We start from the raw sequence: 26284 nt of genomic DNA, 5'->3' as shown, positions 1-26284 counted from the left end.
CTCTCTCTCTCTCTCTCTCTCTCTCTCTCTCTCTCTCTCTCTCTCTCTCTCTTTCTCTCTGTCTCTTTATTAATAAATAAGGCGCGCCGCGGCACAACGTCGCTACTGTTGACCTGGCTCTTGATAACGGAAGTTAATTTAACGAGCAGGCGGATTAAGAGGAGGAACGCCGAACTTTCACTGCGCCGGGGATACGGAGAGCAGGATTTTTTGTCGCGGTTTAACGGTGGAACGAAATGCGAGTTACCGCGTAAAACGGACTGAATCGAGTCGCTTGGCTGAATGGGATTGAAGTGATTTATGGCTATGGAACGGTAAATATCGATTTTTTTCTCCAGTGTCCTTTTTGCCGCGTGTTTATCTACACCGTGTGTCGAGCATTGACTCCAAATGTATTTACGCCGCTAAATATTCAATGCATATTTCTTGTGGAACTTTTAATACATTCGAAGAATGCTACGAGAAACTCTTTATATCTTAACGGAAAACACGATAATTGTCTTGATCTATCGAAAAGCGTACAACTGTATTCTCGTGAGAACGACAGTGCAATTTACAGCTCGACGCGTCGCTAATTCGTAAACGGTGCATTTGGCCGCTAAACATCTCTCAGCTCAGTTCCACGAACGTTCCTAAAGATCTCACCGATAAATAAACAAAATCGCGGTATCTAAATCATTAATTATCGAGCCGCGTGTGTATCGACCGCGAAGAAAAATCGCCGGTAATGTGAAAAACGTCGCCGTCGATGTTAATCACATTGAATTTATTTTACGCGCCACTTGCGCCGATGAAAGAGACACAGGTGCACTCGCTCGATACGAGCAGTTTGCATTTTTGCTATTTTCAAAAATGCAAAATCGACAATCATTTCCGGAACGACATCCGGAATTCACACAGGCGCTGACGCGCACCTACGTGAATACGCAACGTCGGTGTGCAAATCACGCGATGAATTCGATTATCGGACGCGCTTGTGCGCAAAAGGTGGCGGCAGGTGCAAAATCCGGAATGCGCGGCATCCAACGGGAAGGGTAATGATTTTTTATAGCGCTCCCTCGTGAGAGACCGCTTTAACGGTTCTCCTCGGACAAGTAAGTGAAGCTGCGCGAATTTTTGCGCTCACGCGACGCGCCCGTCGCACGTGTGGTGGTGCGTCGTCGTCGATGAATGCACACCGGTCGGGGCGAACGTGGGGCACCACAGACTGGCCTGCGCACTTTCATTGTCAACGAGACTTTCGTCGCGTCGTCGTCGGTCGCCCGCCGAGTTTCGCCGGCACGACGGGACGGAACGCGACTCATCTTCCCGTGCGTCCCGATTACCGCCGGCGCGCGGTATCCGTCCTGTCTAATTTTCGCACGAAATCACCGTGATGAAGCCGTCAAATTCCCCTTCCTCTGTACTCAGCGCCATTATTCATACCGCTCGCGCGGTATTGAGGAATTTACGCGGGGCGCACGCGTGTGCGCTTCGGAACGCGGTAAATAGATCTTACAAGATAATCACACGATATCACGAGTGAGAATCATCCTCCTACTGGTAACTCTCGTGGATGTGATGGTAATAAATTATACGTGGAAAAGCCGCATAAACGCGTGACAGCGTATAATTTTTTAATTGCGCGTCATAGGACTTTCGATTCGGTGCGGTACAATTGATGCACGAATCTCGTCGCTTACAAATGACTCAGCGAGTTTGTCGCGAGGCGATCAAACGGATCAACATCAAGTGATTAAATATTCCAAATCGGGGAATTAATTTATTCGCCGTTTTCAAGTCCGAATATAAGTCACATCTCGCTTTCAGAACCCGCGAAGCTCTACATATTTCGACAAGCGCACTCACTGTATACACGTTTGTTCTTTCTCACTGAACTATGTATACTGAACTGGCGAAATTTACAAAGAAATAGGCACACAGTTAAGACCTGGTGGGAAAAAGAAAACTTAGTGCGAGCTAAGTGAAGGGAGTGCAGCGCGAAAGAACAGACTATGTGTTCGCGCGATTAATTCGACTGCGCTAGTTTGAAGAATTTTTTCCACAACGTGATTCTTATTTTTTGCCATTTTTATTTTTTTATACAAACATTCACGGTATTATTAGAAATTATTCCGCAGCGATTCTCTCGCCGTGTCCGTCCTGCTCGTTGAAATTCTTCCTCAAATTCCTCTCCGAGACTGTGCGGGTCTTGGTAGGAAGTTTCTACGTTTACGGCGAATGAGGCGAGTGCTTTCTTCGGATGAAACACGAAACCGCAACTCGGACTCCGCGGGGAGTTCCGTTAACGTTAATCGGTAACTTTCATACGCCGTCATGTGTATCGCGACCTGGCCGGCCCGTCCAACGCGCGACTTTGCGCGCCGCACATAGCTGGAATATATTTATTCGCCGGCCGTGCGGGAAACAGCTCTCGATATAAGTCTGATCTTAGGTGCTGCAATGGCGCGCACAATGCAACCCCGGCGACGGCGGCGGTCCGCAAAAGGATTTATTGCGAACTTTTCAACAGCGCCGACGGTTATAATTTCAGCTCGCATTGCCAAGCATGTAAATTGGCGCGCCGACTAAGTGACTCTCTCTCTCTCTCTCTCTCTACTCGGAAAAGTATTGTTTGCTGGAATTTAGATTTGCATAATGACCAGGCGAATGATGTAGAGACGCGAGCCGGATATACCGGGTGAGCCCGTAGGAATGCGCATCGGCAGAATAAAACGGAATACCGGCCGGTAATACGTCGTGTGCGTGTCTGGTCATTACGACGAACACGTGTGCATCATGGTGATCCTCCTCCCTCCTCCGTCTTCCTCTCGTTTCCCCGTACGGTTATTGTAACGTGGACCGATAAACAACTCATCCTCGTACAAAAAGAGAAAAAGAATCGGCTGCGATAAACTTTTATCGCGTAATCGCGAGCGAACGGGGCTTTTATTGCGCAATGAAGGCTTATCGCTCGGAAATGGCTTCATTAAGCGCGTAAGATCGACGCGATCTCTTTTCGCGTGTCCTACGTTTCGCAAGTATTGCATCGCGAGTGCTATGGTAATGCGCGTTCGCTATTGGTAACGATGAACAGTCCTCGACTCTTAACTGTCCTTTAGAACTGCACCTTCTGAATTGTCATTTTTTTCTCCTTTCATCAAACATCAAAATCGAGGAATTAATATATTTATCGTTTTCAAGTCGAATATACATCACATCTCGCTTCCAGAGACCCGCGGAGCTTTACATGTTTCGACAAGCGCGCTCATTGCATACACGTTCATTCTTTCTCGCTTCTTCCCCTTCGTCAAACGTGTATCATTTGCTTTTGAGTGCAAACAATGCAATTTGATGCAGACAGAACACATCAGTTTTCAGTTGAATCGCGCGATTACATACATATAAGTGTCACATATGTTGTAAATTGAGTTGAATTGAAAAGCTTGGACTTAACTCTGAATAAAGATCCGAGTATCTCACACGAGACAGTTTCAGATGACAACTACACTGTAAAAACTGATGTATTAAATTTAACACATTTCGTGAGTCCCAAATCATCCACTCTCATTTATGTGTAAATTTAACACAAAACAAATGTGTGAAAAAGTAACACGCATAATATGGAAAAAATCAACACAAGAATTTAACACTTAAATATCATTAGGAATCACAGGTTGTGTTAAATTGACATATTTAATATGTCAGACATAGACTATGTCAATTTAACATTTTCATTTCATCAAAACCATAGATTAATATTTTTTTCAAATGTTAAAGTAACGTTTTATTTTAGTTAATTTAACATTATACATATGTCAATTTAACACAAACTGTGATTCCTGATATGATATTCAAGTGTCAAATTCTTGTGTTAATTTTTTACATATTATGTGTGTTACTTTTTAACACATTTGTTCTGTGTTAAATTTGCACATAAATGAGAGTGGATAATTTAGGACACATGTTAAATTTAACACATTAGCTTTTACAGTGTATTAATATGTCTTCCTAGGAGGAACGTCTGAGAAATAGCCGCTCTGTCTGTTCTACACAGCTGTCGACTAATTAATACGAATTAAGATAAAAGTGGCAATGCCCTTTTCTCTCAACATAAAATGTATGTTTTATGTTGACAGTATAAGTATTCAAATACCGAAATATTAAGAATGTTTAGGCATGTATCCACAAAAATTAGCATTCTTACACTACACGTGTACTCAAAGGTGCGCGAGGTGAAAACTCCACGTGGAAGCTTTGGCTTAGCATTAACGACCGGCTGTCTCGTTGCTCTGTTTTAGATCAACAACAGTACGGACATTCTGCCGAACGTGACGCTGCTGATGCGATGGAACGACACGAGGGGAGAGACCGTCGAAGCTACCAGGGCAATGGTCGACATGATCTGTGACGGGGTCGTGGCCTTCTTCGGACCGGAAGGCTCCTGCTACGTCGAGGCCATAGTCGCTCAGTCCCGCAACATACCTATGATCAGTTACGTAAGTGAACCGCAAATTTCGACTATTTCCCGTAGACCTCGTGCTGCTGCGGCTTCGACCGTTCCGCGCTCACTAATTCGCGACTCCGCGACGCGCGTGTATCGTCAATGAACCCGCGTCCGTCTCGTTAATAAACGCGCTATTGTAGTCGCGATTATTAATAGCGCATATCAGCACGATACGCACGGTATCGCGATAGCGGACTACGCGCGAATGCTTTATCTCATCTTACGACGATGCACGTTTTACTTTCAGCTCTCTCGGAAAATGTCGTTAAAATATAAGCACCGTTAACTATTTTTTGTACTATTACGTATTCGAATCCAATCGCTCCAAAAAGTTGTGTTTCTGCCCATAGATGGGGAAAACTCAATTTCTTATAATTGATTGGCTATGTACTTTTTAGAACATGGCGATTCAACTCTTCTTAAGGAGCTTATTCACTTGAATCGAGAAATGCTTAAAATTATTGAGAAATTCAACGTCAAACATTCATAGCTAAAGTTGCTAAAAGGTTTTAAAGCGGCTCAGCCGCTTGGTGGAGACGTTCGTTTGAACTGTCTCGATTGTTACGCTTTTTAATCGTCCGGGATTCCATCGGGTTATGCCTCCTATCTCTCTCCGCTCTCGTCCTCGCTCGCTCGCGCGCGCGCGCGCGCGCACGCAATTACGTCGAGGGGGAAAACCGCGTGGCGTTAACTCGCGAGTTAACGACGTTATTATCGGCCAAGTGAGGAGATCGTCGAGACCTCATAGCGCGTCGTTATCGGGCGGTTTCGTGCGGACTCGTATGGAGAAACCGGCTGAAAACGGTTTCCGCCGGCGTGAGAACGGCGGGGTTGTAGGGCACTGACGGCGAAGTCCAAGCCGTACCGCGGGAGGAGGCGCGGCCGCGAGGAGCGGAGGTGCTTAACGAAAGTGGAGGTGGCGGCGGAGGTGCGCCCGACAAATTGAACACCCGCGGCGTGACAATATAATTACGGGCCGTGCTCTGGGACGTGCGTGCGTGCGTGCGTGCGTGCGTGCGTGCGTGCATGTGCTGCTGGTACGATATGTGTGCGACGTCACGACGAGGCACGCAACGCTGTCTCCAACACGCGCCGATCTCGCCGTTAATTCCACAGGAACATCTGTGAGGACGCGTTTTCTTGTCGAGCTCGGACAAATCCACAGGTCGAATTACGAGCCAGGAAATCCGCGCGCGGAAACGCAGAGAGTATCTCTTCGCGCGCGATTGTGCGCTATTCATGGAATTGCTACGCGTTCTTTCTTTACCTCGTAGGTACTGTGGTTATTATAATGGCTTTCGCGTATATCATCTTTCTGAACGGTACGTGACGGTAGCTCATTCTTATTTCTAATAAATTATAATTTATTCATCTAAAACTGTATTCTAATGTATTTGCATAGTGAAAAGCATTACTAGATACAAATCGCAGTGTTGTATTGTTTTCGCGCAATCCGCGTTGAACTTTGTCGTACAGAGATACAGCGCCGCGGAAAGTCTTGCCGTAGATAAGAGGTTAAGGACGAAATCTGTGGTATCTAGCTATTGTAGCTCGCGAGGAAGCTGCCGGGTTTAATAACTAGAGCTTCGAGTGCCACGAGTCTGTCGCGATTTCATAAGCGGAAAAGGCCGATTTTGACGGATTTGCAGTAACGAATCACACACGTGACGCATCGCGGCGATCACATTTTACCGCGGTGAGTTACGCTTCTGACTAAAGCGAGAGCTACATTGTTTTCCTTAGTATCGGTGTACATTTCGTCGGGAAATTTGACACATGCACAGATGTAAAGTGCAATTTATCTCGACATGTTTCTAGCTTTCTTGATTATTCGCGAGAGAAAATCTTAATGTATATTAATTTACGTTGAGACACCGTCTCTGATCTCTATGAGCGTGTTTTAATCATGAGAGGCAAAGCGGCGTATAGTTGTGACGCTATAAATTAGAATATCTCAACGCGAAATGAGTGTCGAGTTAGAATGTTCCTTGCCGAGCGCACGCGGTGGCCTTCGTGTATATTGAACTTATATAACTTTAATTTGTATATACGGCTGAGAGAGTTTAATCTCTAGACTGCCGGAAACCCCCGTACACGTATGTTTATTCAGAGTGGCAGCTTAATTTTAGGCAGTCGTTTGGAATTTGCGAGATGATTATGATTACGTACATCTCGAAATGCCGCCGGTCCCGACGCGAAAGCACGCAGCGATCCGCGAATTAATTGATACAACCCCCTCCTCTCTCTTGTACGTGATGCACAGTACTCAATTGTCGTCGAAAAAGAATCGATATGTTCCCCGCGAGATAATCATTTTTCGCGCGAAGATTTTCTCACGAAAATTTTCTCACGAAATCTCCTTCTCTTTCGAGACGTAAGTCTCCCGAGTCGGAACGAACGGCTCGAAGCAAATTTGAACAATCCGCCGCGGTATGTATCCTCCTTTCATTTCCGAGTGCCGTTACGCAAATGAGAGATGAGATCATTCCGGCGTAATTGTAACAAACTTACTCCGACGAAATGACCGTCGTCGTTCCTAAGCAATCGACCTGCTCTCGCGGTGTACTCGCGGCTTGCTCGCCTCTAATTTATTCTGCAAAAAAAGGAGAATTCGCGCAAGCGGGAAAGTCGAGAAGCCCCGTGCACGTTGAGCCGCAGAAATTAGCCTCGGATCTTCAGCGATGCGCGTCTACGCTGGTCACAAAGTCACGAATCCGGCTGCTTAACAACATTCCGGCAATGCCAATCGTATGGTCGCCACCACCTGCAGTCTCCGCACACACATCGGCGCACGCATGCACACGCGTTACACGCACGTACACACGGCGCGGCGATTTTACTTTGACGCGCCGCTACTAACAACCTCGCGTTTCCTCTTTCCTTTCTTGTTGCGCGGCGATTAAAGTTATTGGCATGCCTGAGCATGAATCTATGTAAAACAATCTCGCGTTCCGCGCGAGACCTGATCGGTACGAGGTGCGCTTGAGCACGTGCGTTTTGTCAAGCGATTTGCGTTAGCTCGTACATATTGTGCAAATTGAAAGTGTCATTTCAACGTCTGCTGTCAGCAGTCGTTATCTGGCAGATTTATAACATTATTAGATGCAGCTGAAACACGCTCGATAACAAAACATACCTTCGCGACGCGACGTCGTCGGTTCCCAGACGGATGCTCGACGCATCATCAGTCGTAAGAAAAAGAATATTGCTGCGATTGTTAGTTAAAGTTACACGAAAAGAAAAGGTTTGGTTGGATTAAGTTTCTGGTGAAATACAAACGATTCAGATATTACTGCTCGAGCTGTCAGAATTCAGTCGGAGTTATCAAAATTTCTGGTTGAGCAGAATTGAACAGAATTCTGAATTCTGTTATTATGAATTTACAATGGAGCAAATCGGTTTTTTTTTGACTTGATTAATTTTTTCTTCGTTTTATCATATAACTTGATCGACGCTTTCTCAATCAGTCTCACTTCAAACTTAATTGAATTAATTATTTTTTATTGTCACATAAGTTAATCACGTGGCCTAATGTATAGCTCATTAAAACGTACACCTATCCAATATATCGTCGCGTTCCTTACCGCGCGGAATTTTTAATCAACGGACATTAGGAATTTGTTTGATGAGCGCAGCTGCGTATCGGTGGCACGAAGTCAAACGAGCCAAACGACATCTTCCGCGACATTTTATGTTTTCGTGAAAGTCGTCGCGGTGCCAAAGGTCCCTCATGAAATGAACCGTCGAGTCGGTCGCGGAAAAGCCCGTCTGACCCGTAGTTGGGGTTATATATCGTCGTGGAAAGTTTCACGAGATCCGATCTCCGTCGACGAGACAACCTGTCAATATAAATCTTCGCGATTCATCTTCACGAAAAGCTTCACCAACCGATTGGAGATTACGACAACGTAGAAGAAACTCGTCTTCGAAAAAGCAACGCTCAGAGACGCGCATCCATACGGATGCATGGGAAAGTGATAGCTGAACATCCCGGAGACCTCCCGGACTAATTTATGCTAATTCCCGGCGGTAAGGCCAAAAGAAAAACGAGCGTGCGAGAGATCGAGGGGAAAATAAGACAAAAAGTCGAGAGTGCGCCTCGCGTTTGGAAATTAAAGAGCCCAGATTGGGCGGCGAGTCGTAATTGATCCCCGATATTCAAGTAACGCACCGTAACGTGGAAAACGAGTAAGTGAAAGGAACCGTAAAAACATTGTATACCTTGTAAGTGGAACAACTGACCATAGTTATGTAATGATCTAACGCACAAAATTATGTTTTTTTGAGTGTTTTCTCTACCAATGGGCAGTTCGTACGTCTTTCTACCTAAAACAAAAAAAGATTCAAGTCTTATAGGCGGCTAAAATTAACTAGAAAGCAATCTTTATTTTTTAGTAATTGTGCTTTTTTGCCTTTTTTGTCCATTTTTAAAGGTTAAGCTTGTCAATGAATGCCCTTAAAGAGAAGGAAATTCTTGACTCCTTCAACGATTACGAAGAACCTCAGTGCTATCTATGCTTTTTGAATCGTGTACCACATTTGTCATCTTCATTTTTTTTAAATGTACTCCATTTTAATAATCGTTAGTTGGATTATTGTAGATTGGGTCATTCTTGCATAACTACAATTTATCTTATTGAATGGTTCAAAAAAAGGAAGGAAAGACAAATCCTCACATGTATCATTCCTTTTTCGTTTCTCTTTCTTATCCCTACTATTTTCTTATCCCTTTCTACTATTCTACTATTTTCTACTATTTTCTACTACTACTTTCTACTATTTTTTATCCCTTATCCCCGTAAGGAATGATATACATTCACTATCGAGATTTTATATGTTTCAAATTTGTAATATGGAACATTCTAACTCGACGCTCTCATTTCGTATTTGAGATGTTTTAATTTATAACGTCAGAATTCTACACCGTGTTTTGCCTCTCGTGCTTAAAAATATTAGGTGATATTTTAATGACACTAATATACGTATAAAGTTTTTTCTCGCGAGTAATTAATGCCTAGAAACGTATAAGAAATGCACGGATACTTGAACTGATCGCGAGCGAACGATTGCATTCGACGTAACGGATTTTTTCTGTACAACGGTGGAAAAAGAAGATCGGCGATCGAGCGGGCATGCCGGTAGCCCTTCTCTTGGCGCGTGAGGGACAGCATATAAGCATAAGGAGCTACCTGTGTACTTACTTTCACCTAGTTTCACTCGTGGTTCACCGCGGCATTCGCGTTGCGAATTCGTCGGATTCCTTCTTCTCCATCGACTTAAATTTCGTCAAGCGATGCGCCTTTTCGTCGCCGGCGTTTCCGTCCTCAACTTTCGTTATTTCGGCGTTTTGATATCTGCATTCTTATATTTCCGTTTCGAGTTTCCTTCTCATCCACCGTAGATTTTGTCTCAGCAGCAAATTTTTTCTGTTTCTAAAAAAAAATAACGTATGACAATTATCACTTTCCGAAGCTCGTCTTTATTGCTGACACGCGAAACTGCCCCTCTTATTAATTAATTAACGTCCGTAATATCAGTATTTATCAATCATCTTTATCTAGAGAAGTTTAATGATATCTTTTCAAAGCCTTATAAAAAATTTATATAAGATACTTGAAAATTTTTTTATATTCCAACCGTGTGTAGTTAAAAACTTGCTTCAGTCCCATCGACTCGCTGCGTGAAACTTCCAGACGCCAACCGGAGAATCGGTCTTGCCGATTCCATAACGTACACGAAACCCAATGATTACGACTGCCGCATTCAGCGTCCGTCGTCGCTCGCGAAATTACACGTGGACGCGTTTTCCGGATTCGTTGACGTGAGCGTGCCGACGAGGAGGAGGAGGCTGCTTTCGAGCGAGCGAGCGAACGACCCGATTGCGTGGGTCATCTCGCGCTCGTGTCGAGATACCCATCCATTTAGGTACATACCTGTAGGTGGACGGCGAGCCTGAATGCCCACCTATGCGGCAGCGAGGCTCTCGTAATAAGGCGTGCGGGTACCACGAACCGGTGGGAACTTTCGACAGGTAACGCGAGCCACTTATGCGTTACCTGTGTGTGTGAGCGCTTAATGCCACACGCAAGCTCTCGGCCGTCTGACACTGGCGCAACCACCTGTTGATCGCAGCCGCACGAGGTGACGACGCTCTACAAATTGGAGAATTAGCCGTAGCTATGCAAGAATGATCCAATTCGCAAAATTATGATTTTCGGATTTCTATTTTTTTACTAATTGGCCCACACCACTTTCTATATGAAACGATCCAAGCCTCATAGGCGTCTAAAATTAATTAAAAAAACGGTCTTTATCTTTTATCAGTCGCATTATTTTTCATCAGTTGCGTCTTTTTTATCCCTTTTTTAGGGTCAAGCTTGTCAATGAATATATCCTTAAAAAAAGAAAATTCATCATTTGGACGATTGTGAAGAAATTTAGTACTGTCTGTATATGTTTAAATCATGTATCAAATTTTTATCTTCGTTTTTTTCGAGACTAACTGTATTAGATCATTCTTGCATAACTACGGCCAATTGTTCGCACGGCTATCCAATGTCGCCGCCGCCGTATTTCGCGAGCCAATGCCGTCGCGGAACACTTAATTCGTTCATTCGTTTTTTGCACTTGGTCAACAACGACGCAAGTCGCCGCGTCATCGGTGATTATCGGTGGCACTTTGAAAGTCAATCGCAAGTGTAACGCGGCGCGTGTGTTATCCCGCGTCCTTCGATCGCGCTCGAGAACGCGTCTTTCGCGAGGATTTTTGCGCGTTACGATCCGTCGCGATCGGTTCTCAGCGCGAAAGAAGCCGCGTGCTATTCTATCGGCGGTGCATTTGCATGAAAACTGCCGATTCCCCTGACCTTCGCGGTCTATTTATAGCGCGGTCTGTGTGATGCACTCGCGCGGACGCTCACCTGGTGCGGCTGCGTCGCGTCGCGTCGGTGTCAGCCCGTCGTTGTCCCCCGGCCTGACGCGCTCGGTCTTTCTCTCCTGCGCGCACGCGAGAAAGGGAGAGAGAGAGAGGGAGAGAGAGAGAGAGAGAGAGCCGGCAGCGACGTCTTTCGCCACATGGTCGTTTAAGTGATCGTTAAATCTTTTTAATTAGCCACTCTAACTGCCGCTGCCGGAATCGCGAGTGAAACGGCTGTCTTCGGCTGCCGCGACGCCTCTCCGTGTCGGCTTCCGACAGCGAACTTGTACGGCTCGTCACTTCCCTATCCGTTTTTCGCCAACATCTGTTTAAAATTATGCGATATTTATGATCGTGTAACTTCTTCTCGGCCTGAAATTTGGTCCTGATCAGGTTGGTCTCGATTAATTATCTATACGAAAAGAAAAGTTTGGTTGAATCAACTAATTTCTAATAAAATAAATCAAAAAATTTTGGTTGAAGTCACCAGAATTTTGCTCAAATTAAGTAGAAATTTCGTTAACCAGAACATAATTCTGGTAACTTGAATCAGAATTTTTGGTTCGTTCATATCTTACGAGAAGTTTGCTCAGTCTAATCAAACTTCTTTCCCATAAAGTTTGTGTAAAGTGATGGTATTATTATTTTTTTAAGTCCTTGGTATTATTATTATTTTTATGTCTTTATTATTAAGATCTTAATTTTTAATAAATCTTATTAATTAGGTCCTGATTGCTATGTTGCATTGCATAGCTTATCATCGGGGTCATAGCATCATCTTATAGGTATCTAAGATCAACCTAATTGAATCAATTACATGTAAAAAGAAGGTCTGATTGTCATGTCTATTTTTAGATCTACAATAAGTCAGATTTAATTGCATCCAGTATTACGGAATAATTCACAAATTTCACAATACTCTATTTTATTGCAAGAAATGCTGTTTTTTTTGCAGATAAATAAACGCGTGCAACTATTATTTATTCTCGAAGGGCGCAAAGCTCTGAAGCTTCTACTTGCGCGGGTTTCACCGCGATTTCGAGGAAAAAGGAATTGCGCGCTTTTTTCCCCGTCGTGGACGCTAACAGAGCTTCAACTATTTCTGCGTCCGGGAGGTTCGAAGAGACTGCAGGCGCCACTTAAAATCAACCGACACGCTGGCCGCCGCAACATCTGTTCCGGCGCGCGATTGCACCGCGGCGATCGTTAAATCTTCTTAATCGCTCGTTCCATTTAATAATCTCCGGAACGGACGAGCGACGATTCCACGTCGTCCTCGCCGTCGGTTCATTAGCTTCTTGCTCTCGTCCGGATGCCGCGACATTCTAATGCCGCGCGACTTCTAAATCGAAGCCATATTCCATTAGCGGCACGCCGGCGGCGTTGGCAACTTATCACGAATCTCCCTAATTGCGACCGGCCATTAAATAATCTCCACCCCTGACGCGAGAACACCGCGCTCTTTCCGCCGCGTCGATATTTCTTCCCTATCTGCGCGGAACGGCATCCCTTCCTCGAAGGGAGGCGATCTTAGTGCGACGACGTGATAAATTCTGTCTTTGGAAACGCGTATAATGGAGAACGGAAATGGACGAAAAACAATGTCGATGTCTTGTGACGTATTTTTGAGGATCAATTGCAATACGTGAGTAAGTTGAAGTAAGCTCGGTGTAAGTCGGAGAAAAAACTTAAAATAATGTATTTCGCTTACATCCAGTTCTCTTACACCAGAAACGCTTCTCTTAACCCTTTCAGGATGGGAGACATCTTTTGATGCTCTACGGTCTTCATGCATGTATCTCAGAAACCATCGATCCGATATTCACAAAAATTGGTATGTAGGGGTTTTTTGGGGTGCTCTTTCCAAATTTGAAGTAAAAAATGTAAAATTCAAAATAGCGAATCAAATATGGTGATTTTCAAGATGCCAAATTATATGTAAATATGACTCAATTTCCGTGGAACTTCATACTCTTTAAATTTGAATTAGTGAAAATCTTGATTGATTTCCAGTTTCATAATTCAAATTTCACGGAAATTGAGTGATATTTATATTATTTATCCGCCATATTGAATCACAGAATTTTAAAAATCTAAGATTTTTCAGATTCAACGACCCCAAAAACCCATATAATACGTACTTTTCTATAATTATCTCTCCGAACAACCCCCCGTCCTGAAAGAGTTAAAAAGAAGTACCTCCGATGTAAGTCGGAGTCGGAATATAGACCTTAGCGAAACAAATTATTTCATGAATGTTACGAAAGAGAATAGTATTGTCAGAAGAAAAAAAATTTCCTTGTACTGAATGTCAATGCTATTAGTCACAAACATTATCTCACAGATATATAGTCTCTTACACGAAGAGTACTATTTGCTAGCCCAAGACGCGCTGTAATAAGTCATTAATTGTAATGAATCTGGTACAATTGTACCAAAAGCCCGACGATACTGGTTATGAGTACACGGATTCTTATCGAGGAACGTCGCCTATCCGTCGTATACAAGCGGCTTTACACGCTCGAATAATAAAATCGCAGCGAAGCGCACGCGCGCACCAGTGCCGACCGATTTATCCGATTTTTGTCTGAAGGAGCGAGAACTCCGAGCGCGTTCAGCATCCTTCGGCGATATTGAAACGAGTGCTATCTTTAGCAGCCAGGACAGACGAACGAGCGGAGCGTGAGAATACCGGTTTCGCGAGAATCTATACGATTCGTTCGCCGTATTATCACCGTTTAAATATATCGCGCGACATTAAGAGACGCGAAGAAACCGAGCGAGACACAACCGTTCGTGGTTTGTTACTCCAACCAGCGCGTTGCTTGTTACTCGTACAAACGAGAGAGAGGGAGAAAGAGAGAGTGTGTATGTGTGTGTTGATGCGCCGTATGGAAGCGAGAAACGGTGATAAACTGTGCCAGCCATTTAATTGGATCGTACGTTTCGATGGCAGTTCCACGGCATGGCACGGGAAATCGCGCGCCGACGAAAATTGCCGCAATCGGCCAACAATCGGCCACTGTCGGGGCCCAGATGGAAAACCGGTCGCGATTATTACACGAGCGAAGACGAGCGCGCGATAACTGCCCTCGTCGGCGTTTTCTCTTCGTGTCTTCTCCCCGTCTCCTCTCGTCTGCCATTTTGTATTGCGCGTCGCTAGAGATCGCTCTTCACCGGTATCTCGATAATGAGACATCTGCGTGGAAGAGTATCCTATGTATAAATACAAGCTATTTCTTGTCAACCGCGCTTCCTCTTAACGATAAATTCCACGCGACGTCTTGGAAACGCAGCGCACGCCCCGTGATCGATTCCGCGATAAAATTCGTAACCTTGCGGGAAATCGCTCGTCGCGAATTGTCGATTCTCAACGTGGAACATTCGGGACCGACTTTTCCGTAGAGTCGAAACTTGGATTTCTTTTTCTCGAGCTTAAACTCCGCTCAAACACATCATATATAATGTTAAAACAATTCTTGATCCTGAGAAAGAATCTTGAGAAATTCAAACTGCTGTTCGAAAAATCGGTTCTTGGAGATGCTTGAAACTTGAACCAACTCGTTCAAATTAGAAGAGAGGAGGAGAATGAAGTAAAATTAAATGGAACGCAAAACTTCATGTACGCGTTTCTACCGAAGCTTCATTTGCAGAAACTTGAACTTGTCTTTCAGTTTCCCGCGTCGGATAAGTGAAACTACCGCTGTTCGATTATTAAAACAATTCTTTTTTTTTACCTGGTCATCCTTTTTTTGCTGGTATCTGTCATTGACATAAATAACTAAGCGAGAGCTGTGTGCTCGCGGAGAGAATACTAACGGCTGAAATGTTTCAGCGTTTACGTACATGTATCTCTTTCATGTGGAAAATTGATGTATCTCTTTCATGTGGAAAGTTAGGTGACGACCCGAACGCGCTTTGATATGCTTTCGACGATAGTGATCCCGAAAGCGATTTACTATGTCAGCGGTACGGGACGTATTCGCATATACATCGCGATGCACTTCTCTGATAAGTAGGTCAATCCGTTTTTACATAACACTGGATACAGCGATTAGAGGGTGACATGTATCTGTGCTCGTTAAAATAGAGCCGTCACACTTTGCCTGTAATTAATCGTCGAGAGACGCTCGGGATTTTCGAATTACCCGCATCTTATTCTTAAAGACCAGAAAATTGGCTATGCTTAACTTCTTGTCTCTGCTGAACTGTTGCGAACTATCTCAGAGTTATCTGTACTCTTTGAATCGTGTATCAAATTTTCATCCTTACTTTTTTTCGAAATGTGCTCCGTGAGAGTTGGATCATATTGTTGCGCAACCAGGGTCAATTGATCTCTTGGCCTCAGCCAACTTTGACTACGCTGCCGCAGAATTGCCACTCGGGCTTGATTACCACGTGTAATATTTAATATTTGAATACGATTAGAATCATAAAGAAGCCGAAATCGACGTATTAATAAAGTCACTTAATTTTATAATATGCCGTTATGAGTCACGACGTGTGCTTTACGAGTAACATCTTTTTCTTTCCATCGCGTATCAATATTCAAGTGCAAGTGAAAAAAGAATTGCTTGAAAAGAAATTCGCGAATTAATGGCTGGTATCGCGCGCGTTGTATACGCGGCCCGATGAGAAATTCATTTATCATAAGCGGAAAAGTGACGCGCGTGCTTTGGCGCGCACAAACGCGTGCTATTTTTAGAACGGCGGAATGGAAGAATGAACGGCCGCGCGGCGCGTGAGAATACTGGTTTCGCACACGGCTGAGAGAGTCCGTGCCGCGTTTGCTTCATCATCATCATCATCATCGCCGACGCGCGTGTATTTGTGTTGCGTGGAGAGAAAGAGAGAGAGAGGGGGGGGGGAGAAAGAGAGAGAAAGAAAAAAGAGCAAGCGCGTGTAACGTAATATTGCACAAACAGGATCAATTAATATTTATGCATGCCGCGAGCGAGAGCGCGCCGCTGTCGCCGTGCCGTATCGAGAATAATAAAAATCGGCCGGGGCAAACAAACGGTTACGAGCGACACTGTTAGATAAATGCGTCATCGGTCTATTTCGTTCTAGTCGATCGGCGCGCCTGACGGACAGACAGACGGTCATACGGACGTCCAACCGTTGCTGGAACACGCTCTTGTCCCGAATCTTTGCATAGACACTGTCTATTTTTGCACCGTTTGTCGTATTTATAGTCGATATCAGTTTGATGACTTGCAAGGCGTCCATTGGAACGTTATTATCTTTTCAAGGAGACAAGCAAAGATTGCTGATCGAAGTCATGTAAGTTAATGGGGAGGGTAGGTAGATAGGTAGGTAGCTAGCTAGCTAGCTAGTTAGTCAACTAACTAGCTAGATAGATAGATGGATGGATAGTTAGCTAGGTTGGTAGGTAGGTAGGTAGGTAGATAGATAGGTAGGTAGGTAGATAGTTAGGTAGGTAGGTAGGTAGGTAGGTAGGTTGGTAGAGCGTACTGTAGACGTTGCTAATAACGTCAAGGTAATAATAGCGGTGCGATTAATTCGCCGTCCATAACGAGAAGGGCGCCGACGTTTATTAATGTAAACGCGGTCGCGGCTCGCGAGGAGGAGAAAAATCGTCGCGCTCGCGATGCTTGAGAGATATCAGCTGTAAGCGCGCTACTTTTCGCACTCGACTGCGTCCGAGTTCAGAAGCGCGAAGCGAACGGTATCAATCAACTGCCTTTTTTTCCCGCCCGGATATTGCCCCACTGCGCGCGACACAATTGAATTAATACCGACTTCTTCGCGAGAAACCGTCGCTCAAGTGACTTGCGTAACGACGGAGCGACACACGATTGATGGCACACGACGGCATAATCGCCGGGCAAACCTGAGATATCGCGGCCCTACGGTAACATTTCAATGTATTCGGACGCTAATGAGTCAATCGTGGTCTCGCGAGATCGTCGTTATCGCACACACAGCTATGCTTCCGCTCTATTCGCTTTATTTCGATTTCCAATCCATTGTCGGGACAGTAAACTTTCCTTAGCCTTTTCTTAGCTAATTGCGGGTCGTTGTCAAACGAAATGGGAATTTCATTAAGTATCATCAATTTTTTGTTCTTTTATGGAAAGGGAAATACAGCATTTTTAAGAAATAGCCGTGCACTTTCTAAATTTCTTCGTGTGGAATCTCATTCAAAACGAGTGGAAAGTAGCGGTATTTTCACTCAAAGTACCAGTGAAAATACTGCCACTGAAAACCGCAAGAGTAAATGTTTCACTCAAGCTTAGAGTCGGTTCTGATTCCATACAAACGAATATTACCACCAATCAGAATGAATTTGTTCCTACGACAGTATAATATGTCAGATTTACTCTTCAATTTTGAGTGGAAAATATTCACTCGGCGATTCAGAGTGAAAATAACTTGAATTCGAGTAATTTGATTCTACTTTCCGAGTGAGATTTAGAGAATATCAATCTTCGCAATTTTAATTATTTTTTCTAGGAAGATACAAATATAGCGCGCATTACTCTTAAACCCGACTCTGCGCCGTACCAAAATAAAGTCGCTCAGCGTCTATGAGATACTCACGACTATCAGAAGGTTAAGTGGAAATTATTTGGGGTTACGTGAGAGACAAGATTGTAATACCTATGTACTTTTGTTCGTGAAAATTATTTTCCGAATCTCTCAGTCATTCGAGAATCGTCAACGTCCCAGCGTTGAAATCCGCAGTCTAACTCAGCATCTCGTTGTTACTTTACTCATTATGTATCATTATCCTAGTTATTATTCCCACAGAGGGAAAGGTGCGGATTTTTCCGCTCGGAGCAAACGCTATCGATATGAAAATACGTTTAATTATTTATAACGCAGTAAACAAGCAGCGAGTTACTGTGTGCACTAGCAGCGCGCATAGATCAGCATCGGTCGTCTCTACGAGACCCGCTTTCGGCTTGGTGTGGGTGCCTTAAGTGACGACAACGCGGCCGGTTTCGAGCTAAAATGCACTCAATTAACCCTTAATTGGCCGACACCAATTATGGACCCAACGGTACGGACGCGTATTCATTCGGTCAACAAGAATGTATGGTCCGCCGATGATGTTCTTCCCTCGTTTTACGACGGCGTCTTGGTTAGCTGTCGCCTTGCTACGTGGATACGCGAATTTCTCGAACGAGTCGTCTCATCGAACATTCGGGGATTCGCAACACGCGTACATCGACGCATCTTCTGACACATGAGCGTCAATTTGACAAGCCGAGTGCATCTGTCATCGTGCAAAATTGGCTGTAGTTGTACAGGAATGATTGAACCCACAATATTATGATTTTCGAGTCTCTGTTTTTTTATCAATGGGTAATCCATACGTTTTTCTACATACAAGAAATCCAAACGGCTAAAATTAATTAAAAAATAATTTTTATTTTCTACTAGTTGTGTCTTTTTTATCAGTTTTGTTTTTTAATTGAACTTGCCAATAAACATGCTTAAAGGAAAGAAAATTCATAATGCTTGACTCTTCGAACGATTGCAAAGAACATGCTATCTTTACATTGCAAATCATACATCAAATATTCATCTTGATTTTTCTCGAGACATACTTCAGTGAGTTGAATTATTCTATAATTACAACCAATTAGTCATACGCGCGAGAAGTTAGAAAAAAGAAATTATTTTTATAATTTTTTGTCATTTGTGTCGCTACTACTTATATTTATGTGTTATCTCCTCTCAGTTATTAATTTTCCGATCAGACTTTCTAGCGATCGCTGATATTCCTTCACATTTTTTTCTTTTTCTATACTTGTCGATACATCTCAGATTTCTATCAATAATTCTCCGGACGTCAATTAATCTTCTGTTGGTTCTAGATGCCATTTGTTTCACGCGATTCATAAGCGCGTGGCTTACGCAATCGAAAATGTCGGGACGCATTTATTTCTGCTCTACTACTGCTACTAATACTTGTGGGAGTAACCGAGTCGGGAAACATCTGACAGATTGAGCACGGATAATTAGCCGGTATACATGAATAAAGATGCGGAATGCTGTTCGCGATATGTCATAATGGTCGCCTGATTCATCAGCGCGCACCTCTTTTCCGCAATTGGCGGCTTTATTGTGGCGGGAACACAATGAATAGCCGCGACATACGAGCAGAAGCGAGCATGCCCGCCATTTCTCTGAGAACCGGTGCAAGGTTAAACCGTATTCCTCGTGCATCATTGCTTCCGCGTTCGGGATAATGAGATCAGCTCGGCTGTCACATTTCTTGCCAGCAATAACACTTTCGCGGCGTCGTAAAATGCGCACATCAAAAACCGGGAAGTCGTCTAATAAAATCGGGGAGCAATTGCCGTTTTAGTGTTTCATATTTTTAAAGTAGCCACGGTATTCTTATTTGTTTTGAACACATTCCCCATAAACTCTCCCGTACGTAGCGCTCTCGTATATCATAATTTCTGCCTATCAACAGTCCGACTATCACGCGAAGATGAAAAAGAGAGAAACCGAAAATTATTCGGAAAAAAATAGGCACTTTTCTGTCAATATTTCTTGCTTGTCGACAACAACGATATTTACACGAGATGGAGGAGTTCGCTACAAATTTATATAATTTTAAATTTAATTTTTCTTCCAACAACTCCTACACGTCCGCGAATCGGACTTCTCTCGGCCAAGCGTATCAGCTAAGTAACGCTATTCTTCACAGCGAACATACTGTCCCCCTATCAATTTCAAATATTTTCCTACTGCTCGCCGACGAGGGGAGGAAGAGCGATAAATAGTTTTTATGGCGATTCTGTAGCCTCGTTCCAAGAATAGATAGCGGTGCAATTCCGATCTGTGCAATGCCCATTGCAAAATCGATCTCGACGTGCGTCCGACGATCAATTCTGTATCTGATGTGTGTTTTCACGCAGCTGCCGCGCGTAAATCGAAGAGTAAATTGCGGACGAGGAGTATATCCCGAGGATGTCGATGGCAACGTCATTACGGGCTATTGGCCGTGATATCTAATTGACCATAGTCATACAGGAATGATCGAATCCACAAAATTATGATTTTTTAGTTTCTGCTAAATAGCGAGATATTATTTCGTACATCTTTCCGTGTAAAACCAAACAGATTCAAACCTTATGAGCACCTAAAATTAATAGAAAAACAATTCTCATTTTCTACTAATTGTACCATTTTTTCCTAATTGCGTCTTTTTCATTCATTTTCTGAGAGTTAAGCTTGTCAATAAATATTCTTGAAGGGAAGAAAGTTCACCATACTTGATTTCTCGAATGATTACTAAGAACCTCGGTGCCGTCTGTACTTTTTGAATCGTGCATCACATTTTCATCGTCATCTCTTTCGAAATATACTCCATGAGGAGTTGGATCGTTCTTGCACGATTACGGCCAATTAGACCGAGGTTTCACGCGTGCAAACCTAGCTCGCCGTAAATTCGATTGAAAGGCAAGCGACAGACCACGCGTTTCGCGGGTATTTGGCGATCAGACTAATTCGCGCGATTATCCTGTCGTCATTCGGACGAGAGAAACACGCCGACACTGCAACATACATATTAAACGCACGCGCGCGCGATGATTTACGCGCGGCTTGATTTCGCGGGATGATCTTGATTAGTTGATTACGTTCGCGCGAATTTCACGAGATCCTCGCAGCAACTCGAGACGCCTTTTCAAGTCGCTGCATGAAGTGCGTGCGATTTTAATGAGCCGCGACAGTTCGCTCGCTCGCTCACTCGCTCGCAATCGTTTTAATTTGTCGTCGGCTAAACTCGTCCCGGCCACGGCGTCGAGAGTCCCCGACACGGCGCTCTAAATATAATTTCAAGCGTCGCTGATAACTCGCGGTGCAATTAACAGACGACGGCGCGGACGCGGATAATTTATTAACGGATCGCGGGCGCGTCTCGGCCGAAATTATCGTGCGTTTTCGATCTGTTATAATGTCGGCGTTGATAGAATCGTCCGAACGAGGAAGTGAGTGTCAGGTATTTTATACGCGACGAGTAGGATAAACGCGTCTCGTTTCGACTCCTCGAAACGACCGCACGAGGATGGGAAATTGTGTCACGATAATGAATCGGGAGAAACCAAGTCGGGGGCGACACGAAAATGCGAACTCGATAACTGCGTTCAGCACCGCGAAGATGCTCTCGGAGAAATTTCGCTGTCTACTCGTTCGACGTTGAACGTTGTGAAACAACTAATTTGCCCTCTTATTCATTTTTACTCGTCTTGATATATTTCTATTTACTTTATATTCATTTCTTTTTATTTAACATGGAGATCATGTCTAGTGTATGCACGTGTGTGCGGGTATCGGTATGAAGGCGGAATCGAGCCGGCAAAGTCCTCAAGTACGACACGTACGGCTGCGCGTGCGAAGGTCCCAATTTTTCGATTCGCATTTAGCGTGACGGCGCTTGGAGCGGTGAATGAAGGCTGCGCCTTCGGATTTTCAGTGAGATACGAGAAGATCATGTTCAATGTCAACGAACAACGTGGAAAGATGTGGTCGCTCGCTCGTGGGACATCGTGGATTTCGCCAAAATTCAACGGAGGGTGCACCCGCCGAGGTCGGCGCATTATGACGAAGCCAACGAAATATCGCGGTATCGCGACACAAGGCCCACGGGTTCGGTTTGTGCAGTTTCTCTCCCTGTGTCTCTCCCTCTTTCTCTCTTTCTCTGTCCGTGTCTCTTTCCCGTTCGTGTATATCCAAGGATACCGACGGCGCTACACGCCGCGGCTCACTAACTGCCTGTGTTTATCGCCAGCTATATTTAGCCCGGGCTATTGCTTCGCTCGCCGAGCGACAGACCGTACGAAGGAGTGAACGAGCCGAGCCGGGCCGGCGTGGTGCGGCAAAGCACCAGCATCAACAGCAGCAGCAACGGCAGCCAGCCCGTAACATTACAGCCGCGTTCCCATGGCGTATATCCCGTCGTCCCATACCACGAGATATCCCGTACCATTCGTACGCCCGTATGGTCGCCCTCGCCATTCCACGGGGGCCAGCCTGCTTGTCCCGCGATCCGTGAACCCATCGTGCAGCAGTTGCCGTTGCTGTTGGCGTCGGAAAGGATTCGCGGTTAATCGCTGAAAATTTGGCATTTCGCGTTTTATCATTGTCGCTTGCGGAAAGTCGCACCGCGATGAGTCTATCTTATAAATACTTTAGTCTGACTGTGACTCGCTTTGTCGCATTCGTGAAGATTCGCGCTGCTCGGTGTTTCGTTTAATTGATCGCGTTTTGTCGTGGTATTCGGCACAAATTAACCGTCCGCGTGCAATGTCGAGTCTGTGAGACTTGACCGAATATTTGATCGCTCGCCAACTTTCGCAAAGGTTCCAGGAAATTTGAAAAATGGCGCGAACCTGTTCGCAGATTTTGATTATATTGCGCTGCTATCTTACAGATGAGGCTTTTCTCTAGAAGAGAATCCAAAAATATTAATTTTCAACAAAGCTGCAGTAGTGCCAAGTTGCCCGGGTCTGACAGAGCCAGATTGTGCTACATGTCCCATAAAATATGATTGCACTGAGAATTGATTGCTTCAGTCATATATTTAGTCATGTCGACATTTTCGAATGCTGAGGAAAAATCTAGAAAATCATCTTAATAAGAGAAAAATACTTCTAATCGTTAGGACTAAATTTTTCAAGTCGAGGCAGACTATAAAGCGCTACGTCTCTCGTGACAAATAGTATTTAATGCGCAGCTCTAATTAGAGACTAGAGTACACGGCCAAGGAATGCGTTCATCGAGCAACGATTCGCACCTGCGATCTTCGGGGTATTATCGAACGAATTTCCCATCGAGAGACGCAAATAACACGCGACGAGAACTTTCTAGAGTCCACTTTCCTCGCGGAACGCAATATACACCTCTCTCACGGCGTGTGTACACGCTTGCATGTGTGTGCATTGTGTGCGCGCGTATGTGCAGCACGTGTATATGTGGTAGAATCGATGTGCCGAATCCCGAAAGCCTGAAAGTCACGCACGTGCTGCTGCGCCGTGAGAAATCGCGGGGGGATATCGGTCATCGCTGTACGATCGCTCCCTAATTTTCCATTCGGCTGCTCATTAATTCGAACGGCGGTTTCGTCGTTTTGCTCAAGGTTTCACTACGTCGCGCTCAACTATCGCTATTTGTCCGCTGGCTATAAATAGAACCGCTGTTGATTTATGAATAAACGAAAGCGTCGACTCGCCGTTGCGTTCGCGCCCGTGCTCGCGCGCGTGTGTGTGTGTGTGCGTGCGTGCGTGCGTGCGTGCGTGCGTGCGTGCGTGCGTGCGTGCGTGCGTGCGTGCGTGTGTGTGTGTGTGTGTGTGTGTGTGTGTGTGTGTGTGTGTGTGTGTGTGTGTGTGTGTGTGTGTGTGTGTGTGTGTGTGTGTGTGTGTGTGTGTGTGTGTGTGTGTGTGTGTGTGTGTGTGTGTGTGTGTGTGTGTGTGTGTGTGTGTGTGTGTGTGTGTGTGTGTGTGTGTGTGTGTGTGTGTGTGTGTGTGTGTGTGTGTGTGTGTGTGTGTGTGTGTGTGTGTGTGTGTGTGTGTGTGTGTGTGTGTGTGTGTGTGTGTGTGTGTGTGTGTGTGTGTGTGTGTGTGTGTGTGTGTGTGTGTGTGTGTGTGTGTGTGTGTGTGTGTGTGTGTGTGTGTGTGTGTGTGTGTGTGTGTGTGTGTGTGTGTGTGTGTGTGTGTGTGTGTGTGTGTGTGTGTGTGTGTGTGTGTGTGTGTGTGTGTGTGTGTGTGTGTGTGTGTGTGTGTGTGTGTGTGTGTGTGTGTGTGTGTGTGTGTGTGTGTGTGTGTGTGTGTGTGTGTGTGTGTGTGTGTGTGCACGCGAATGTTTACTACGTGTAGCTACGCGCGGTGCGTGCATACGTGTGAATGCGTACTGCTGCTGTTGCTGCTTCTCCTTCTCTGTTTGCTGATGCGCGTTGCGAAGAGGTTGTCCTCCTCTCTCTCTACCACGTGGCGCGCTTGGGCCCCGATCCAGGGCCGCATTGACTCCTTCCGGCCCGGCGATTCCGATTAGAATCACATATATACCGATACATATATGCATACACACACGCGCGCGCACGCATCCGTACATCCGATACGCTTATCGACATATTGGAATTTAAACCGACTCTTTTAGAATTCTAACGACGAGAAGGATTCTATTATGCACACATGCGCGCGCGCGTGTGTGTATGTGAATGCACGGAGGCTCTTTTTATCGGCTACAATCGTAACCATGCAACCACCGCGTTATTAGAATAGCGAATCTATTTCGAGAATGTTGGATGGTGCGCGAATAGAATACATCATCTAACGCGTGCAGGAGAAGCTAACTGAGACATGTCGCTCGTTTTATCGGCAATTTCTATATATGATAAGTTTAGTAAATGTTATAGTAAATATAGCATATTTAATGAAATCGACAGATTTCGAAAAAACAGGCTATTTCGCGATTGACAGATGCGCGGCTGCATTCTGATGCGCACGGTATATCGACTGTTATCCTCATTCAAGGTCCATTTTGCAAGAGCGTTAACGCGCGAGCGTTAACATTTGGCCAGGATTAATCAGTCGGCACGCGTTTGAAAGCATCTATCATGTTATCAGGACACGAAAATGCGATGAAAAGTGCGACGCGATAAAAGAAGGGGCTCCCCAACGGACGGAGTGTCTTGCTACGTGCCTGCCGCCGCCGCCGCCGTGGTCTTGCCGCGATTACAACACATGCTTCGGTTCTGATTCCTCGACACCCGGCCCCGCAGTACATACGGTGGCGGCATGAGTTAGTAAATACACGCCGGTACTCTATGTATAGACACGTCCGCTGATGAATATAGACGCGGTCTAAATATAGTTGCAGCAGTTTTAAATATCAACGACGCCTTGCTGCGGAGAGACAGAGACAGAGGACCAAGAAAGAGAGAGAGAGAGAGAGAGAGAGAGTGACGGGAGGAAGGAAGAAAAAAGGGTCCCGCCGCCGTGTGTACCCGCTAAACCCGTTGCATAGGCATACCGCCACGGGGAACCGAAAGAGAAACGGGTTATCCGCGAAAAAAAAGAGAGAGGCACGAAAGTCGCGCGGCTCTCTCGCACACGCGGTATCTCCGGCTTTTTCGCGATCGCCGCCCCGTTACCTGAATCGGTCTCCACCTTTACGCATTGAGGGACAGTCTCGCGCGGAAACGTACCCACCGCGCCGCCGTGTTCTTGCGTTTTCGACAATGTCTCACGCTGCAGACACAGTCCAGATGAGAGGATGAGAGTGATGTCTCAACGACGGCGGCCTTGAAACGCGCCACAATCCGCTGCGTGCCCTCCGATCGTGACCTTTGCCACACAGGAAACGGAGTGTTCGCGAAGCATCGCGACCCAATAGTCGCAGTTGCTTTAGCAAAAAATTATCGTCGGGAAGATTAATGAGTTAATCTATGAGTAATTACAATTTTATCTAGAAATTAACAGCACTGCCGAGACTTGTGACTGTGCGACGCAGATATTGGCTGATATCGACGCTTTGCTGCTGAAAGCAGTTCTGTCTTCCTTTAACATTGAATTAAAAAATTAGGTAAAGAGCGTAAAAGAGTGACGCTTTTAGCGCGAGAGCCAAAAGGAACGCGGCGGTTTGATAGTTTCCACAGCAATTCCTCGGTATAACTCGAGTTATTCTCATGAGATATCTCTCTTAAAGTGAATCAGTGAATAGTCATTGATATCAGTTATGAGTATAGCACTGTGCACTTTCAGTGCTATACTTATAACTGCAAATCAGTGTATATTCACTGTTTTCAGTGATGTTTGACTGATTCATTTTAAGAGAGATCTATTTGAGCAGAACACGAGGAGCGAGATTTCGTCGCCCGTTCGTCGTCCTCGGGGTGTTCG

At 45.0% G+C, this 26284-nt stretch overlaps 1 protein-coding gene and 1 long non-coding RNA gene across 4 annotated transcripts in view; one reads left to right on the top strand and one right to left on the bottom strand.

Moving 5' to 3' along the window:
- The window catches only part of LOC116845886 (receptor-type guanylate cyclase Gyc76C-like), an 84084-nt gene that overhangs the window by 42090 nt on the left and 15710 nt on the right, over window positions 1-26284 (top strand). For all 3 annotated transcript variants that reach the window (XM_032819092.1, XM_032819090.1, XM_032819091.1), the window contains one exon: window positions 4281-4478. In XM_032819092.1, the coding sequence (XP_032674983.1) occupies window positions 4281-4478 (198 nt within the window). The remainder of the gene's footprint in view (window positions 1-4280; window positions 4479-26284) is intronic.
- LOC116845888 lies at window positions 7967-10597 on the bottom strand. Its single transcript, XR_004378358.1, has 3 exons — window positions 10420-10597; window positions 9688-9918; window positions 7967-8812 (listed from the first exon to the last, which is right to left on the bottom strand). It is a non-coding gene; the product is annotated as an uncharacterized LOC116845888 (long non-coding RNA).

Source organism: Odontomachus brunneus, unplaced genomic scaffold, assembly GCF_010583005.1.
Source record: "Odontomachus brunneus isolate Ranch 3 - 2012 unplaced genomic scaffold, Obru_v1 Obru_scaffold_059, whole genome shotgun sequence".
In the NCBI taxonomy this organism is placed as follows: Eukaryota; Metazoa; Arthropoda; class Insecta; order Hymenoptera; family Formicidae; genus Odontomachus; species Odontomachus brunneus.
Note: the sequence above shows the minus strand (reverse complement) of the source record. Positions and strands in the feature narration are given on the sequence as shown.